Source organism: Oculina patagonica, chromosome 5 (assembly GCF_052425735.1).
Source record: "Oculina patagonica isolate OP01 chromosome 5, crgOcupat, whole genome shotgun sequence".
Classification (NCBI taxonomy): Eukaryota; Metazoa; Cnidaria; class Anthozoa; order Scleractinia; family Oculinidae; genus Oculina; species Oculina patagonica.
The window spans coordinates 31,633,436-31,653,745 of NC_135762.1; the positions used below are offsets into that span (position 1 = coordinate 31,633,436).

A 20,310-nucleotide genomic window follows, 5' to 3' on the forward strand; every position below is an offset into this window, starting at 1 on the left:
TCTGGTTACGGACCTGCATTTTATAGAATTATTACAAAACACGGCAATTTGTTATTACAATTTACGACAGCTCAGAGTATTACAAATTACGGCAGTGTGTTATTACAATTTGCGATAGGTGCATTATTACAATTTACGACAACTGTTATTACAATTTACGACAGCTATTACAAATCACGACAACTGTTATTACAATTTACGACAGGTATTACAATTCACGACGTTATTACAATTCACGACAGTACACACGTCGTGTCAGTGGATTATTGCGTCCTGGGTCAAGTAATCTTTTGAACATAATACGAGGCTGTCGCGAAGTCTGGGAAAATGTACAGCGATACATACTTTATTAAAACTTCATAAGAAGGATGACAGACCATTAAGAGAGTATGCAAGGAACATACCCAAGCTATGGAGAGAAAATTATACCTTAAAATTCTGGAAATAAACCCTGGGCTTATATTTGCTCAACATCCCTTTAAACTGAGCTTATTTTCGGGGAAAGGTCAATACAGGGGGTTTAGGATTTAGGACGATATATGTTGTCTGAAATAAAGACATGGTAAAACTCTCTAGACATGACGATGTGAAACCTACAACGAGTCCTACAGCTGCGAAAAAACATGACGGATCTCGAAGCACTCTCTTAAAACACGACCATGTGTTTCCACAAATTTGAGACCCGGAGTATCGGGGTAACTCAGGACCAGAATACTGGGTGCCGGCTGCAATTGATGTGAGGGCCCTGGGTATTACTTTGTTTGTGCTGCTGAATCATGATCTAGCTAGAAGGGCCTTATGTATCAGAATACGTAGATGACGCAGTATCACCTTACAGGAAATAATTCGAAAGCCAAATTAGTAAACAAGAAAAGCGAAGGATGCAGCTGTGACCAGCTGTAGCTTTTGATCATCTGCAGTTTGTTTAATTAAAAGTTCGATTTATCAATTTAGAGAAATTTAGAAAAACAAACATGGGACCTGGGTGTTTTTAGGTGGCACATTCCGAGACCCCGTGTTTTCCAGAAACCCCGGGATCCTCGTATCCCGGGACACGGTCTTGTGTAATCCAGGAATCCGCTGGCGAACAGTATGGTCGAGCGGAGACTTTTCACTCCCGCGCGAAGTTGCGCAGGCTATAGCATTACATGTGCGTGTTTGAGTTTTTGTCGAGTTTATTAACACAAAGAAAACATTGCTCTTGTTTGTTTATTTGTTTTTTTTTGGAAAAACGAAAAATGTCCGTAAATTTACTTGATTATGTTATTATGAGAGGTAGACTGTTCACAGGACACAACAATATTAATGCTACTGTTAATGATCATATATTTTTCAAGAAAAAAAAATTATTGATTAAGGCATTTTAGTCGCATTCCCTTAATTGACAAAATCGGACAAACTTTTTCTTAATCTACCACAAAATAACAACTGCAATGACTTTAAAATGGGGCAAAAAGGAACGAAGCTGAATCACTTTGCAGACCCCCCTTGGATGCGGCCACTACGTCAATACCGCCGAATTCTAACGCCCGTTTGTAGCTGGATCGCCTTCCAATGCAATTTGTTGATACGATTGTATTGTTAGTTTTTTTTTCAACTTACACACTGTACGTGACGTTTCCCTGGTTTCAGGTCACAGGTTATTTAGCACCTTGAACATTTTTTGCACCCTCTGTTGCCCACGCAGATGTGGCTTTATTTATGTACACCCTTGAGACGACTTGTCTGGTTTAATTTATTAGCATTACTTTTCAAAAGATCCGAAAACAATCATAGCTTGCTATGATTGGTCGAGACTTCCAAGAGGTCAGCCACTCCTAAATTTATTGTTACACACTCGCGTCGTGTTCAAGTAGTGCAGTGCAGCTTTGCAAGGCTCCAAATTCACGAAATTGCTATTTCAGGTAAGAAACTATTTGACGTTTTATCCGTAGCCTTACAAATTAGAGTAGTGCAAATGGAACGTAGCTTGGTCTCTCCGTCGGGAAATGTCAGGGAAATGTGCCACATTCACTGCCATTACGCTGAATTTGTGCGGAATTTCTTCGTTTGTATTTGACGTTTGACGGTCCAAAACTACATGTGTAATCTTTGTGTCGGTCAAAGATTGCATTTCAGCCACTGTATCCTCCACACTAAGCCGCTGATAGCAAAAGAAATGAAAAGTCGACTGTTGACTTTTGAACCACTTGAAGTCTCGCGAGTTCCACCTCGATTGAGAACCCCTTCAGCTTTATGCAAAATAACAGTTAAACGTTCCACAAACATCGCCATCACTGAGTTTCATTTGTCATGCTTTAATATCTGCGGGAAAAAAACTTTGTTTTAACTGTTTAAAAACGACTATTAATTTTTGTCGTCCAAACAGGACTTGATTTATTTTTCGGTTGATTTATTCACTGTACTCACATGCTAAGGATCAACGGGCGGTGAATAGGATCAACAGACTGTGTTAAGTTGAATAGTTTTGTTGTTCTTGCCTACTAATGCAGAAACAATTGAAGCTAAAAATTCAATTTTCGTAATATTTAAATTTAAAGAAGTGTACAACGGTTAATACATGACTTGTTTTAGTGGTTTAGGCTATATTCGTTAATTCTTTCCTGAAATCACGAATTTTAAGCTGCAAAAGATGACAAGAAACTATTTAGTGTAACTTCAGTAACCCTAATCTCAAAGAAAACACTGCGACCACGTTTTTGTCCAAACTAAGCTTACTTGATTTCTAGTTACCAGTCGCTTATAATTAATTAGTTCGAATCATGTCTTGTTTGAATATTTATAAATAGGTTTCTGAAAGTAAATGTTTTTAGTGCAGTATTTATGCAACAGAAACGCTAAAAATACTCCCTTTAGGTAACCTCTTCTGCATAATAGGCATCTATTATGCAGTAGAGGTTACATGATGTTTCTGTAATTTTGCCGTTTTTTTTATTACATTTATCATTAGAATTGTCAATAACATTTAAATGTCAGCAGTAAAATATAAGCTGTTGTCGAGGTTAATTTTCAAAACACCACTCATGATTTATGAAGTTAAAGAAAAAAAAAAAACATGCTGTTTTGTGGACCGTCGTCCCGGTCGCTCTTGGGACAAGAGATAGAGATGTAGCACTAAGACAAACAAGGCAGGCTGATTTATTGCATTTGCCTAAAGTACGGACAGAAGCCGCGAAAAAGTCTTTTTATTACTCCGGTTGCCAAATTTATAACTCTTATCAAAATAATATGTAATTTTTAAATTTTTCGATTTTATACAAATGTAACATGATTATTAGCTTATATCTTAGTATCTCTTATATATTTTAATCTTTTTAACTTCCATTTTAGGTACACTGTAAGGCTTTTAGCGACTTTTTAATTTTTACTTTTTACTAGGGCCTCTAAGGATAACAGTTTTTATTGTAAAAGCTGATGGAGCAGCCCTATTTAAATAAAGGCTTGTCGACAAGTTTCAGATAAAGCTAAGGAAAGTGCGACGTACATTTTTTTGAAAACGAAATATTTAAAAAGGATAACAATTAAAACTTTCAAGACTGGGCCGAAGTGATAAACTCGAGAAACTAGCATTGTTTTTCAATTAGTTGTTGTGCATGTGTTTTCATTTACGAATACAAATTTACCCAACTTTTGAACTTGGGTTGTTTTGTTATTAAATATTCCCAATGACTGCACGCGTAAATGGTTCTAAATGGAGCAATTACTGCAATTATCGTCAACTCGACATGTGGCAGGCAAATGCCAAATTAATACTGTCGAAGGCATATGTGTTGCAGCAGTGGTTTCTTGCGAAAACTGACCTAACAAAGAAAAAGTGATAAATAAATAACAGGTTTAAATTAGCATTTCAGAAACTGGAATGGAACCCATAGTCAAAACACGTCCTACCGAGTATTCTTCGTGCGCATAAGTGGAACCGAAACCGCTGCACTGTTAATTCAAAAGATCTGTTTTAGCCCCAAAGTGCCGATTTAGCCCCAATAGGCCAAGGGCTAATTTGGCCCCTTTGAGGGCTATTTTGAAAATTTGGCGCAAAATGGCCCCTACGAAAACCAATTCGTCCCCATATAAAACCAATTTAGCCTTCACTGAAAACCAATTCAGCTGTCAAGTCCATTATAGCCCTAGCCATCATAGCTGTTTTGGCCCTAACTATAAGAGTCACTTCTCTTATAAATCTGAGCTGCCCCAGTTAAAGGGTCAATTTGGCACTGGCCCGGTACTGATTTAGACCTTATCTTTTGGGTCGTTTTGTGCATTTTAATTATGGACAGAGAAAGCCGAATTTTCACATGCTAGGTATAGCTGTGGACATCACATTCTTTTAACTATACATTGTATAACAGTGAAAATTACGAAAAAAAGGCATTTTGTCTGTATCATGTTGTTGTGATATCCCGACACAATTATGCGTGATTTAAAATTTGAGAAACAAGCCCAGTTCCAGTCGACTTATAATGTATACAGATATCAGGGATGGACTCATGATTTTTGAATCGATCCCCCCTTTATTAAAATATGATTGTGTCAAGAAACGTTTTGTTTTCTCATGATTTTCTGTTGTTTGATAGATTCCGTTGTTACGATTATTTGTTTCGTTGCGCGCGTTGCGTGCCTTTTTGCGCTGGCCGAGAGGCTCTGGACGGAACATGCGCAATATACGTTCTTCCCGGCCTCCCCTTCGGTACTTTTGGCGCTTGATTCTGAAAAGCAACGGTTTCGAAGGTCGCTCATCATCACTGGAGTTAATTTTTATGCACGGAAAAGAACGTTTTACTCTCGTAAAGCACAGTTCTAAGAGCTAAGCAGCTGTATGGAGCCTTCTTGCATCGGATCTCAGATTTGTACGCCTGTTTCGACCGCTCTTGATGACCAAGGTAAGCTCGATTGTGTCCATGTGCTGCCTGAACCGAGCCTGAACCAAGTGATTCCTAATCCTAGCTAGATTGTCAACTGTGAAGGTAAGAATTCCTCAAGTTTTGAGATGCTAAATGATATATTAAATATGAAGACACATTTTCGTAAATGTACATGTTAGTCGTGAAAAAATGGTTCATTTTTTCTAGGCTGACATGAAATTTACATGTTTTACTAACTGATATTAAATGTACCAGGGTCACTAGGAAGAACAGTTTTACTGATTATGTGCCCTGTGTACAAAATGTAAATAATAAACCCTAAAGACTTATTGAATATATAGCAGATATCGTATGATCTACATTGAATATGTCTGTTTTTGTTTGCTAATATAAAACATTGCATTGGCTGATACTACATGTATTATTATTTAGCAGACCTTTTTGTTTGGTGCAATGCTGCTTTATGGTGTGATTTAGGTTTATGCCAGGGTGGTGTTTAGCTTTATGCTAAGGTATCCTATCCTTTTAGGTATTTTTAAATCACACTGTTTAGTGCCATGTACCTTGACTATTATTATGACAATAATTTATATCCTGAGCCCTTTACTTTTGGTGCAGTGCTGCTTTACATGTTTGGTGTGATTAAGGTTTATGCCAGGTTGGTGTTTAGCTTTATGCTAAGGTGTCCTTCTGTAAAGCATTGATAAATCACACTGAACTGCACTACACTGCACAGTAGCTGCGTGTAAAGGCCTATAACACATGTATACCTATTTCACCAAGGTCCATAAATATACATGTACATGTATGTGCAGTGTAGTTTGATTTACTGAACATATTAAACTAAAAAGCATTATTAAATTTTACATTTGTGACATCTTGAGCATCAAAAGCCATTTAAAAAATTGTGTTAAATAAGGTTTACATGTATACAAACAAAATTAAACCGCTTTAGACAAGAAACCTTGATTTGCCATAATTATTACTGTCTTAATTGAATTTCTCCATTATTTTGTATATTGAAATGTCTTGGAAATTGAGTGTGAAACGAAATAATTGCTCATACTATTATGTTATTTTCAGGTCGGAAATTATATTGTTGGGATGTCCAAAGGTAAGTAAAATCCCAGATTTTATCATTTACATTGTATTTTAAAACTACCTGTAACAATTTCTGCCTGGTTCCTTTTATTATATACATGTATATCTTTTTTGAGTTTAATTCTGCACAAAATATTAATTGTCACATAGTTTAATATAGTTAAAAGTTAAATTGCTCATAATTAATAATCATTAGGTAATTGGGATTCACAATTACTGAGCACTGTAGATTCTCAATAACAGCTTTTTGTCAACAATTATTTTAAGCCTTTTTTTGTTTGGAATGGTGATTGTTGTTTTATAGTATCCTACCTTGTTAGGCATTGATACATGTAAATCACATTGTTGACAATATGTCTCCGTGCACTAGCTTGCCTAATTAATGCCAAGTTCTCCAAAATCTTAGTCAGCATTTACTGTAGATGCAGTGTCCCAATTCCTTCACACATTGTCATAACAGAGACCAAACTTTTGTCCAAAAGGCGTCCATTATAGTGGAAGTTGACAACTTAAAGCCACTGTTTAGCTTACAATGGCCGCGGGCGCACTTGGCGAGTTAACCGGGTTACTTCCAATTAATCAATTAAAGTTAACTGGGTTATCAAAACTGTCTGATGCGGCCGCATATTTGAAGAGTTAACCGACCCTTAACCAAGTTAGTGGTTCCCATTGAAATTAATTAAAGAACAATGGAATTTTATAACCCGGTTAGGTTAATTCTAAACTACCTTTCTGGGTAGTTTTAACCAGGTTAGCGGTTTCTTATCAGATTCAACTATTGTTTTAATCGTCAACCAATCACCACTGTGTGAGATGATATTTCGTTTTCTGTCACACGCAAACATGGCATCTGGACACAATTCATGGCTTAATTCTATAATTTCCCTCACTACTAGAGAACTCGAGAACCGGGGCAACAATGATTTGGCTCAGTCAGGGCTATCGTGGCATCCTCAGCAAGCTTGGCCTGCAGCTTCGCTATAACAGGCAAGTTTGCATGGTTCATTCATGCCTTGAAACACCACATTCCCCTCACTCATCAGAGGGTGGCGAAAGTTCATCCTGTTCAACATTTACTTCTGAACACCCTAGAGAAATTATTGTAGAGGAAGAAATTGAAATAAATCTCAAAAGCAGAAAAATAATTGGGCATATGATAACTAACATGATTAAGATAGCCAGCCATTTCATTTATTTACAAGTAGCTAAATCATGACAACACTTCAGTCTTGTCTGATCTTAATGCGGCCTCTAAAAAAGTTTAACCGAGTTAGTTATCGTAACCATCCTTTAACCGAGTTAAGTTTTGTGGAAATTTTTAACCGGGTTTCTAAAAAATTACCCCGTCAACTCTCTAAGTGCGGCCGCAGCCAATAATTTCAAAATAAGCTCATTTTGTAGATGTACATGTACAGTGTACAGGTTTTTATTTTTTGGTATGTGTACACGAAGTGTCCACTCTGTTTTGCTTGCGGTTATTTTTATTTGCTGGTTGGGGCCGTACTTTATATATAAAATTACTACATTATATAGTTTAAAAATACTTGAATATCATAACAACAAGGACTTTTACATGTACAGTTTGACTTTATCTTGTTTAGTAAGTTTAACTTGTTACTACATGTACTTTAGCAGTTTACATTTAGTTTAATTTGGTCAGCTGTATGTAGTAAGGGGACTTATCTCTTGTTTTTTTTTTCTTTCTGCAGAGAGCTGCTTCAGTTGATGATGACCTTGCCATTTTTGTTCAACCACAAATTGTTGCCATTGGAAGTTTTGACTTCGACAAATTCTTTGCTGTGTGCAAAGGAGTGGTGTTGTACAGTATTCTATACCAGAGCATTGTGTGATTACAGCTTAAGCATATAAAAACAATATTGCATTTTTACAAAGAAACATATAGCATGCTGGCAGTAAGTAATGCCTTTCGCCAACTGTAATATCATATAATAAAAAGCACAAAGCTGCGATGATTGTGTGCAAGTAAAATACCACAATGAGTCCTAAAAAATCATGTTACAATAACATTCACATGTTAAGGGCTGTGCATGAGTGTACATGAGTGGTCACTGCAATTTATTAGACAGAAAAATAAAAAAATTAGGACTCATTTGGTCACAAAAAGTGTGCTATTTTTGTCCCTAGCTATCAGTTGGAATTGGCTACTGTAAGGGTTATTATGAGGACTGTAGTGGTCATTATGACAGCCATATAGCAAGCAGATAACCATCGACTCTGATAGCAAGTGCTGGTGCTGATTTTGTTCTGACGGGTAGATGTGTTTAAGCTAAGCATGAGCCAAAACTACTACAAAATGAGTGTCATTTTTACTGCCTTAGGAGGGTTAGAAACGGCTCCTATGAGGGCTATTTAAGAAAAGCAGTATCCCTTAGTTAGGGCCAATTCAGATCTTTTAAAATCCAAAATAGCACCACAGTTTTCCGAAATGGCTCTTCTTTTGGGTCATTTGAACTCCCCAAAAAGGGCCACTTCAGCCCTTTGTAATGGGGCCAAAAAAGCTCTGTTACAAAAGGGCTAAAAGAGCCCTAAAAAAGGTACCGTATTTTACTCACCGTTTCGGCCCCATTTTTGGGGCCAAAACAGATCTTTTGAATTAACAGTGTGTTTATTATAAAACAACAGAAAGACAAAACAACTCACTGCGAAACAAGATAGACAATAAATAGCACAATTACGGTTAACATTCAGTTAGTATATAATTTTTATAAGCTCAGAATTAGATATTTCATCGCTTATAGCACCCTTAAGGTTGAAGAATTCATTTTTCAATATATTTAATTGATTTGAGTGCAGTGAAAAAAGTCAAAAACCCTAAAGACTGACGTGTTTTAAAGGTCGCAGTTATACAATTAGTAAAGCTGAATTTATGCCACTTAAAAATACTACCATGCATGTCAAACATTCGTCCCATTTCGCTGCTGATTTTGTACAGATACATAGATATGAGTGAACATGGCACACGTGACTTCTTTTTTTCGAAATTACCAACTATGTCAAGAAGCTCTTAACATTGTTCGCGAAAACACTAGGAATATGACAATGACTACAGCTAGAAAAATAGCGCTAATACGTCAACGAAGGCCGGTGAACGGAACATAACATAACATGAACTTTATTTAAACTCGAATTGTAGAGTAGCCTGAAAAAGGCTAATATCTTCGAGAATGAATAATTCTCTAAATTGACTTTCTCTCACTAGCCCAATAGCACGGAAGGTAGCGACTAATACCCGTGTACCTCTTAAGAGGGCTTCCTGCGTCTCTCCCTGCTTTCTCATGTTAACTTGTCGATTCACAGGCTTACAAACCTCTCTTTCCTCAGCGACTCTAACGTACAATCGCAGCCATGTTTAGACAACAGAAGAGACGTGCTCGAGATATTGCTGGCGCGGGAGGAAAGAGACCTCGGCTATCGAAGGCCCCCATGTACTCACAACGGCGAATGGGAGCTCAAGTGCAGGGCAAGCATGATCAGTGGGCTGCCCTTGGAGCATGGTTTCTGGGACCCAAGGCGGAAAATGGAGATGTTTTTCGGGACCTTCTAACGCAAGCTGTCGATAAACATGTCGCATTTCGCCACAAGTAAGTTTCTTAACGCGCCATAGCTAAAGAAAAAAGGTTTGTTTCCAACTTTCTTCCAGCTCGGGAGGGAGAAGGAATAGGGGATCTTTTCTTTGCAAGCAAATTGGAATATGCCACGCATAGCTCAGTCTGAAAACTGCTAAATAGCTTTAAAGAACATTTTTCTGTAAAGTAGTGTCAGCAAAATAAGGTATTTCGGTCTGGAAAAGGGGCAGGAGCTATAATCCGGGTGGCACTTGCCCCACAACCGCCTCTCCCTATATTTTTATTCTTTTTTCCCGCTTTTCGTAAGGAACAGTCTATCTTTTATTTCTCATGCAGGTCAACAGATGATCTGACTCTATCGAGTATTTTTTTTCTGTGGTTTTATCTTCCTTTAGAGTCGTTGAACAAGACCTCACTAACCTTTTTTTCTGAAACCTGCGATAGGCAAGTAAGCATTCCCGTATGCAGACCAAGTTGGTATAGCTCCTTGTAACTTTATGCTACGAAAAAAGGTGCTAACAATCGAAATTGTGCGCCATTGTTGGGCCCTTACCTTTCATTTGCAATGATTTTTCAGCTATTTTCCCTTTGATCCTCCATACGTTACGGACGAACTTCGGGAGGCCGGATCCTTCAAGAACGCAATGGAAAAAATGAAGTCAGAGATGGACAATTTGCAAAAGGACCTGCAGAACTCGGTGCCATTTTTTAGCTCAAGATACAAGGTAATCTTATCAATACCATCACAAGCACCATTAGATAACTTATTGGAAGAAATAATGTAATATGCCAAGCTTGGCAGAGATAAAGATGTAGACCAGTCAGTGATACAAACTAGTTACAAACTACTGTCGGGTGAGCTCGATAACGCTTTTCCGATGAGCTGCTGGACTCACTTAGGCCTTTCTCGATTATGCTAGCATTTTTTCGGCATTTTTTGGGAAAACGAGCATTTTTTTTTCGTTTTTTCTTGAAAAAGAATTGCTAGCATTTTCTGTCATTTTTCATGACTGTGATCCAGATTTCAGCACTCAGAACTCAGAAGGATAAATAATCCTAAAGTTTCACAATTTTGATTACTTCATTTGATTGTTTTCTGTCTGTTTCGACTGTTTTTGCGTTGTGTTACTTGTTTACTTGTGTTGTGTTACTTGTGTGTGTTTTTTAATTTTTTAAAAATGATTTTTTTAAATAATTTTTTTTATTTTTTTTTATAAACAAACAATTATTAAGTATCACCTGTTGTAGATATGAGCATATAATGTAAGATTTTGTACGTTTTGTTTGAAATAAAACAAAGCATTCTTTGGAATTCAAGTGGCATTTTGTAAAGAAATCAGGCATTATTTTAGCATTTTTTTGGCTTTATGCGAGAATTTCTAGTAGCATTAAATGCCAGTTTTACTAGCATAATCGAGAAAGGCCTAGACTCACTGTCTGATAAGTATGTTTCTCATATCCTATGAAGTGCCTTTTTTTAAACCGAACCGTGATCTATTTAATTTATATTTACCATCTATATACCAAAATTTAGTTGTGTCTTTTGCAGCACCAAGCTCAGCCAATATCGAATCGTCCCGAAGATTTGTCTGTATGCAAAATTTCTAGATATATCAGTGCCAAGTCGCTAGTAAGAAAAAAATAAGTATTCCAGTTAGGCCCATAAACGTTCTTGTAACGCACGTTCTGGTTTCCGAGGTCGTCAGTAATAATAATATTGCTTAGTAATGCAAGCTAATTAATCGCTCATCCGTCCTTCGGCCAGTTGCACTCCTTCATACTTGAGCCTCGAAAATCGAGTATCTGAACGAGAAAAAGGCTAGACGAAACCGTTTTCGAGGGAAGAAAATGATGGCTTTTTTGTGTGTTTTTTTTAGGGTCACGTTCTTTGGGAAACAGCAATGCCGGCTAACCTCGGTTACATGTCCGCCATGTTGTTCAATCAAAACAACTGTGCAGCAGAAGCATCTACCGTTACCACGAAATTTGAGGTGGAAGTTGGTACTGACCTATGTGTCATGATGGGATATGATGGAAACCAAGCTATGGGACATCTAACGGCTGGTGGATCAGTAGCAAATATTGAAGCAATCTGGGCGGCAAGAAATGTCAAGTTCTTTCCACTTGGATTGCAAGACGCTTTGCTTAAGGAGGATTCACTTGCTGCTGCTAGAGGTTACAAGGTGAGCAGGCGATTTAGACGGCGAAATCAAGCAAATGCCGAATTCAACTTCTTTCGTTCCCTGCCTTAAAATATACCCTACGCTGGCATAGAATTTCTCTTTTATTAATCGAAATAGATTTATTTATGCTGTATCCATGCTGAGGGGTCGGAAGATCTTCTTTTTCTGTTTGCTGCCGGTGAATTCGTTCTCTTTTTTCACTTCTAATAAAATAAAACACGTTTATTAGTTATATAATTTACATGAAAAACTGTCCAATGCATTCTCTTTCATGTCTTAAACCATTATTAACTTTTTCGCAGACATATTTAGGGTCTTTTAATCTCAGTACTGAGGCTGCTTTTGGCGAGAAGCCCTGGGCGAGAACCCACACATTTACGGCCGCCTAGGAGACTATATCTCAATGCTTTGATTTTTGCAATTTTTTTTCGTCTTTTTTGTTTTGTCTCTTACTGTGCCTTTTTTCTCTCTGATAAGGTTTTCTTCCCTCAAAGAGGAGAAGAAGCGGAATTGGTGAGTGCGTCTCAATGGGAACTTCTCAATCTTGACGTGGACACTATTCTAAAGATGCCGACTGAAGTACAAGCTTTGACAGGCCTCGAGCATCAGGAGTTTATGGGAATCATGGGTCAATATCTTTACGAGTCCCTTGGAGCGCAAGAGTTTGCCCGCCGCCACATGCTGACAAAGACCCCTTGTGTTATAGTGCCAAGCACAGCACACATTTCTTTCACGAAAGCAGTCACCATTCTTGGGCTAGGACGAGAGAGCCTCGTTACGGTAGCAGTGGATGAAGATGCCCGGATGGAGCCAGAAGGTAACCCCACTTATGTGTAGCGTGTTGCACATTAGCTTCCAATTTGTTTTTTAATTTGTTAAGGCAACATTGGTACACATATTCTTCACGGTTTTAAATTATAATTGGGTTACGATGGAAGAAGGAAAAATTATTCGCGAGTCAGTAAAATTTTCCTTTTTTTGTATTCTGCTCCGTCACTACGCGATATTAGAGCCTGCCATTCCCCATATCATGGGTCCTCAGTCTTTTCTTCCACGCAACGGGCCAATTTTTTTAATCGTTTCCCGCTAGATGAACTAGATACAAACTGAAGTAGTACTTCTCAAAGAATATAAAAGTAACAGGTAACAATAAAAAAACAAAGTCGTCAACTTGTATGGTCCTAATTCGTGCAGTTGAATCCATTTTTGCATCCACTGGCAAAATATTGCGATACTATGCACAACTCGTCCAATAATCGTTATTTTCTGATTGAATCTCTTTCCTTTTATGGTATTTTAGATTTGAAACGTGTTCTACAGGAAAAGCTTGACAACGAAATCCCGGTAATCACAGTGGTATCTGTCATGGGAACAACTGAGGAAAGCGCAGTGGATCCGCTGACAGAAATCTTAGAAATGCGAAAAAAATTTAGATCGAAGGTACGTCTACTCTAGACCTTACATTTGGTTGATTGTGTACACTTAATAGAAGACTGCTTAAAGAATACAACATTCAGTAGGAAATAATTTCTTTTGTTGTGTTTCTAAACTAAAAATATCAATATTAGTCAATCGAGAAATATTCGAATGTGTGCCACTTTTGCAGTCGGGTAGGGGACGCACGTCACAGCACTTGACAAAGACATGCATTTACTTGCCTGCAAAACGCGAATTTATTTTCGCTCTCCAGTAACTCCATGTTTCATTATTCAACAAATTGTCATTGAATGCAGCGCTTTGCTTCTGACGAATCTTGGGAACTTACATATAGACAAGTGAGATATAACAACCGTAATTTGTGTCATTAACCTTTTTCTAATCTATTGACCAGGGCCTCAACTTCAGTGTGCATGGAGACGGTGCCTGGGGAGGATACTTTTGTAGCATGTTGCGTGACCGTCCTAAAGGTCACATGATAACGGCTGAGGAAGAAGGATTTGTCCCTGAACTGTATTTGAGTTCCTTTGTTCACAAGCAGTTGGACGCTTTAAACCAATGCGATACCATCACTATCGACCCGCACAAGTCTGGATTTTGTCCCTACCCAGCTGGGGCGCTGTGTTACAGAGACAAAACGATGAACACCTTTCTCCAAATCACCACTACCGTGGTCTATTACCATGGCGACATGACACTTGGTGACATTGGCATCGAAGGATCCAAACCCGGAGCTGCAGCTGCAGGAGTTATGCTGGCAAACAGGGTAAGAAGCTAATTTGCTGTTGTTGTATTTTGTGAATAATTGTAAGAGAAACAAGCAGCACATAACATCAAAAAAGCCTTTTGAAGCCTTTTTCTCCCGCCTTCGAAGCGTGGAAAGGCTGGAAGTATTGCTACTAATCATGGATTGTTAATCCATCGCAGTTTCCACCCAGGCCCCCACCGAACGAAGGTGGGGTGGGTCGATGGGGTTTATACCGAGCTGACCCTTTTTTTTTTTTTTGGTTTTTTTCCCTATTTTTTTTTGCTTTTTACATGATAGGGAGTCATTGATCATCACGACTTTCTGTTGTTATATTTGTACCAGAATGTACATATGTAGTTTGATGTAGATGTATCTCACACAGGTTACTTACCGGATCAATATTTTCTGGCTCTTTCCTTTTTTAACTTAATCTCAGTGGAAATTCTAGCCAATAACCGTGTGCCGTTGCACTTATTGTGTTTAAGGGCGTTCGCGCTAATTGTTTACGGGCACCCTTACTGCGCACGTAATTCATGTCGCAACGTCCGCCACGTCATGTATCAAGCCCGCGCTTAGGAAACTTTCCAAACACATATAGGGCTGGCAGCCATTGCGTTGACTTCGCTTGCAGTTTACTCTGTAAGAACGGTATCTGAAATTTCTAATTGTCAATTAAGCAAGTGATCCAGAAATACATATCTATGTCGCTAAACAAAAGTTTATATCTTATTTCCAATCATACAGGTAATTGGTCTTGACAAGCACGGCTATGGTCGTATTCTGGCTGAATGCATGTTTACCGCCAAGATAATGTATTGCCTGTGGATCACCCTGGCAGAGGAGGATGACAACTTTGTAATCGAAACAACAAAGCCTCTTCCCAAAAAGTACAACAATATGTCACGAAAGGAGCAAATCAAATTCATCAAGGAGCGGATTCTGGGCAGACCCAATGAGGAACTTGTGAAGGTACGTTTATCCCAAGATACCTATTTTTTTAACAAAGTCAAGTTATGATTATAGTTTGACAAGCAAATACAGGCGTATAACGGGCGATATTGAGTGATTACCGCCCATATAATGTGGAAATGATTATTATGATGGGTAGGAAGCAATGCTGTCTAAGAAATCGAAATCCCCCCCCCCCCCCTCCCTGGGCTACTCGTCTAATAAAGGTAATAGTAAATTATACCAACGAATGTAAAAAATACCCCGTCAACTACGGTGGGTTTGAGTGCACGACCTACTGATGTTATCATGCACTGTCGCTTTAACAAAGGGCGCCTAACACCCCCCCCCCCCTCCCCACCCAGGTCCTTTAGAATGTTGCGTCATGAGTTATCTTTAATTTGTAATTTTACTTCAGTGAAAATCAATCATTCATCCGGACGGGAGATCTAGAAATGTGGAAAATTGAATAGCAATGGGGGAATGTTAGTCTTCTGGTTGTGTTTGAAAATCTATTGGCATTGAACGCAGCAATAATTCCGATCTATGTTGTGATTCTCATTAATTATTGTCTTTCTTGAACATCGCTGATCATGTATTTAGGTTGGTCCATAGTTTTTATGTTTGTAATTTTACTTGCAGTTTTTTATCTTGTTTATATTATTATAGAGGTCTACAAGTTTTTTTAGTGTTGTTTACTATTTTAGTTCTTCCCATTTATAAAAAGAGAGTTGTATTAGGCGCTTTTGAATCAATTCAAACGACCATGTTCATCATACACTTTGCCTTCTCTGTGCAGGACAAGGAAGCTATGGAATATCTCAAAGAAGTAGGTCCTGACACGATGATACCGTGCTTCTCTGTTAACGTGAAAGGAAACAAAAGCGTCGAAAAGTGCAATGAAATCAACCTGGCGCTTTTCCAGGATCTCGCGCACACAACAAGTGAGCACACCGCCCATCGCGTACCAATGATTGTCACTTCTTCAAGTTTAGTTCCTCACAAGCACAGCGCTTCAGTGAAAAATTTTAAGGAAAGATTAGGGGTAAGTGGAATTAGGTGTAAACCGTAAAGAGATGGTAATTAAGGAGAAGGACTCACGAGCCTCTTCCAAGGACAATTTTGTAAATCTACTTCTAATCTCCAGTCCACGACTTGCCGATTTTAAGAACGAACGTTGCCGGATTGGATTGCACGAGTGACGCAATCTTCTACTTCGCATCCGACTGGCTGGTTTTTCGCGCGGTTGCATTGTGGAAACGAGGTCCGAACCACGATTGGGAGTAAATAAACATAGCTTGACCCTGTATGGCGCGAAACTAAAAAGGATTTTAAAATCTTATCACGGGGTACGAAGAATCCTTATCTTTGATAATCCTCTCTTGGTGTAACCTGCACTGCATCTATAGCCACACAGTAAGTTGCCAACAACTTGCAGCAGTCAGAAATCTTCAATGTTATACCCATGAAGAAAATACCCACTTACTCGTATCAATGTTAAAGATAATTTTACATGGAGAAATACCTGAAAAATGGTTTCGGAGTAGTTCAGAACAGTAGGAATCAGGCATAGCAAAACATAGATCAGAAGATGGAAACAATTGAAGCTACAAGTTTTAAAGATTCGTTAATTAATAATCATAACTGGTCTGGCGTCAAAATTCGACACAAATCACACTAGTTTTCGTTCACGATTTTCTTTCTTATTTCACTAGATCTACTTTTACTTACATACATTTTTTACCTTGGTCATCTCAGTTGCATTCCAACAATGACACTCCTGTCAAATACATCATCACAACCTGCATGGACCCCTGGGCCACATCAATGGAATTCATGGACGACATGGCTGCCATAATGAGAAACAGCATCCTTTGCGCTGTTGGAACGGTAAGTGCAAAGTTGACCGGGTATGACAATGTGGGGGGGGGGGGAAGGGGGGGGGGGGGGGGGGTAGGAGTGATGCAAGAGTTAAGGCTAAAATATAAGAAAATATTGTTTTTTCCTTTAACACGCTGCGAGTTCAACCCAAGCTTTACGGTTGAGCCAACCATTCAACGATTACCATTTATACATCACATCACTTGGAGTAGCATTCAGAGCCGGGATAATGTACAAAGTGTTTTCTAAAGAGCAAAACACATTGATTATGTAGGCCAGATCGGGGCCCAGATATTTGTATTGCTTTAAAAATTAAGGATCACGAGAAAAGTTCTTTACATGGTGTTCTACTGTAACTCAGTGTTTTATTTCCGATCGTTGAATGTTTTTTGAATCAGTCAAAAGCTCAATTTTGTAAACCGCCATTTTAGATAAAAAAAGACGTTTCTTTCGAGCATTATCCTTTTATCAGAGCAGGTGGTTATAGTGATGAAGTGAACTGTTTAAATATAACGCAGGGGAATTAATGTTTTCCTTGTGAAGGATAAAGTGGCTATTAATCAATTGTTAATTAAACTTCGTTTGCATTGATAACCATTTCAGGCTACCGATCCTAAAGCACTGCACAACTTTGTCAGCACGGGAGTTGTCAATCAGCAGAACGAGGTGATCGCGTCTTATGTAGGAGACTTTAATGACGTGGCCAAACAGTACGACACTGTGGTGAAACTAAAGTTCCTTCACGACAAAGATGCCGAGAAGTATATCGCCATGCAAGAAAAGTTACTCAAGTCGAGCTCAGAGCCCCAGCCCATCGTGTTCAGAAGCAAGAAGGATACGCACCACGACGTTTTCTTCGAAGAGTCGGAGTACGCTGGTGAGAAGGAAAAGTTCGACTGCTTTGTGGGCCTGCCTTCTGACGACGACAAGAATCCTTTTATGACTGTGAAGATGAAGATCGCAGATGTTGCACGTTACAAGCATTTTGACAATGGTGACTATCCTGACGCCTGTTCCTACTTCATGTATGGTGACAAGAAGAGTGTGTTCTTGTTTCACATTCCCACCAAAAGCCCTGACTTCTTTCAGGTAATTACAAATGGTTATCGCGTAAATTATTTTTTTAAAATAAGTGAAATGTTACTCAGTACTGGCCAGAGCTTTATTATAACCTACAATTACGGTTTTTCCTTGAGTTCACAACCTACAAAAATGATTTACAATGTATTTGGAGTGTCCTACCATTTGTGGGGCTAGCTGTTCTGTCAGTAGTCTTAAGTCTCATTGCTCTTTCGCAAAATGAAAAGTGCGGGAAAGATATCCCTGGTACTCAGGGAAACAAGAGCCCAACGTATTGTAGGCATTAAAATGCATCTTCTTTCGAAAATGAAAGTGACTAAAATATATATACTTTGTTCTTGTTTTGAGTAAAAAAAAAATATTTGTTCCGTGTAGCTTAAATGTGTCAAGAACAGATAAATATAATTCTCATTTCTCCTAGCAAACTTAACCCTTTCTATTATTTTTTCCACATATTCCCACTCGTCAACAAATCTAATCCTAGCAGTATGTAGGAAAGGTTTTATCTTTTTCGCACTAGACTGTTCACAGTCCCCTATTCTTCCGTGAAGTCGCAGAGATCGATCGTTGAGTCCGACGGGCCGCCATCTTGGTTTGTAAGCGTGAACGAAAACTGGGGAGTACCCCCACGCTATGAACACCTGCATTCCTACCCACGGGGTTTTTGGGTTCTCTCCCCAGCTTTTGCTCACGTTCATGAACCAAAATGGCGGCCCGCCGGACTCGACAATCGATTTCTTCGAATTTACGGAAAAATAGGGGACTGTGAACAGTCTATTTTTACACATTTTCTCACACATTAGGTAGACCGTCCGACTAGTTTGCGAAAGATCATAGGATCGACTCTTCCTGGGAGAATTAAATTACATTTCCTTATTTTTTCTTAAAAGGTGGTGCAATTGGCCGGTCCTCCTGAAGGCGTTGGCACCGAAGAAGTCGAGGATGTGTTGCTCAGATACGGAGTCGAAATCGAGATTCCTGGAATTCCTGGCACACCAGTGACAGCTGGTGGAGAGGTCAAGGATCCTCTGACCAAAAATAAATACGACATCACATTCGTCGGAATCGACGGTGAAGAGGTCAATACCAAGGTGAAGATTGCAAGGAAAATCTGGTTTGCTGGAACCAACGCGTAATTGTCAAACACACAGATCACAGCATGGCGTAAAATGCCTCAAAAAAGTTCGAAATTTCACTTTCTTTCAACAAAGTCGCAAATAAGTAAACCCAAGTCAATAAGGCAAACTCTTCACTCTTTCGTTTCTCATTTTGACAAGAGTGTTTTTGGACCCTTTTTGCAACTTATGTATCTTGACAGGAGTCCATCAATCCTGACATCGATCAATCTTTTTTTACCTTTGTAGACATAAAGTTCACAAGAAACCCCTATCTTTTCGGTTAATGTATTGTTCAAACAAATCTGTATTAACCCTAAAGTATATGATAAGATGTACCAGTTTTAAAGTTTTGCAAAGGCTGTATTGTCATATTCATGTAGCGCTTTACACGCGAAATAAATAGAATAAAAAAGATGATTGTTTTGCGTTTTCGACAAACTACTGTTAAAGAAATTCGAACGAATATGTCTTGTCGCATTTTGAGTCTTCGATCGCCTTAATGTTTATATTTTACCACTTTTTAGAATCGTGTTATGTAGAACGGATAACAGCAAAAGTTGATATTCGTAGTATTGGTGGGAATACAAAGGGAAATATTCCACCCACCCCCCACCCTCCCTCTGAATCAGCTCGCACTTAAACCAAAACGGGACATTTTTCCCCATCATTTAAATGACGGCCGGGGAGGAGTTATCCAAATTTCCCAGTTATAATTTTACAAGACTGCAATCTTGTCATGTTCGTAATAAAAAACACATTAAAACCCCCCTACTCAATCCGAAACAATAATGAATTCGCACAATACGCAGTGGTCTTTCTCCTTATCTCATAAATGCATAATATTGAATAGTAAACATAAAACACATTTGGACCCTCCTCACCCCGCCAAAACAAATTTTCAATTGGCACTACTTGGTGACCGGCTGTTGTCATTGTGCTCTCCCTGAGAAGCCCTTGAACAGCTTTTCAATATCGCATAAATTATTTAATCTGTTTCCGTCATCTACACCTGCATTTCAGTTCCTTTCGGCGACGTTTTCAAGATGAAACCAATACAAAGAAATGAATTAAAAACTTCATGTGATGTTCTATTTTATTGTTTTTTTATGGGGTGAAAAAATGAAAATCATGCGCAGTAAAACTTCTTTACTTGTAAAGGTTTGTCCCTAACATTATTAAATTGAGCCTGAAGTATACAAGTTTTGTTGGAGAAGCTATTGAGGGCTACTACACTGAACAAACATCAGTTTACAGTTATCCCAACACACACACCAACCAGGGAACGATCTTTCTAACTTGTTATACATACAGTGCAATACAGTGTATGCTAGATTACGCGACAACATTTAAAAGGGAATGTTTGAAAAA

General features: G+C 38.6%; 1 protein-coding gene and 1 long non-coding RNA gene across 3 annotated transcripts; both read left to right on the top strand.

Annotated features, from left to right (window-relative positions):
- Positions 1-1,828: 1,828 nt before the first annotated feature.
- LOC144654303 (uncharacterized) lies at positions 1,829-19,357 on the top strand. Of its 2 annotated transcripts, none has more exons than XM_078514403.1 (12): positions 1,829-1,904; positions 9,303-9,562; positions 10,125-10,272; positions 11,425-11,730; positions 12,208-12,547; positions 13,031-13,170; positions 13,562-13,933; positions 14,660-14,884; positions 15,663-15,908; positions 16,622-16,753; positions 17,348-17,833; positions 18,715-19,357. In XM_078514403.1, the coding sequence occupies exons 2-12, from the start codon at positions 9,327-9,329 to the stop codon at positions 18,958-18,960; spliced, it is 2,877 nt and encodes a 958-aa protein (XP_078370529.1). In that variant the 5' UTR covers positions 1,829-1,904; positions 9,303-9,326; the 3' UTR covers positions 18,961-19,357. The 2 variants fall into 2 exon arrangements, with proteins under 2 accessions (XP_078370529.1, XP_078370530.1); XM_078514404.1 differs by having other exon boundaries at positions 1,842-1,912; positions 9,307-9,562.
- Positions 5,944-8,070, top strand: LOC144653674 (uncharacterized). The gene is made up of 3 exons (XR_013570794.1): positions 5,944-5,973; positions 6,857-6,951; positions 7,674-8,070. It is a non-coding gene; the product is annotated as an uncharacterized LOC144653674 (long non-coding RNA).
- Positions 19,358-20,310: the final 953 nt, after the last annotated feature.

What these genes read in the sequence shown, in the direction of transcription:
- LOC144654303 (XM_078514403.1), top strand. Translation starts at nt 9,327, where the DNA reads ATGTTTAGACAACAGAAGAGACGTGCTCGAGATATTGCTGGCGCGGGA. An exon ending in CATGTCGCATTTCGCCACAA is followed by an intron (nt 9,563 to 10,124) that starts GTAAGTTTCTTA and finishes ATGATTTTTCAG; the next exon opens with CTATTTTCCCTTTGATCCTC. An exon ending in GAGTTATGCTGGCAAACAGG is followed by an intron (nt 13,934 to 14,659) that starts GTAAGAAGCTAA and finishes CCAATCATACAG; the next exon opens with GTAATTGGTCTTGACAAGCA.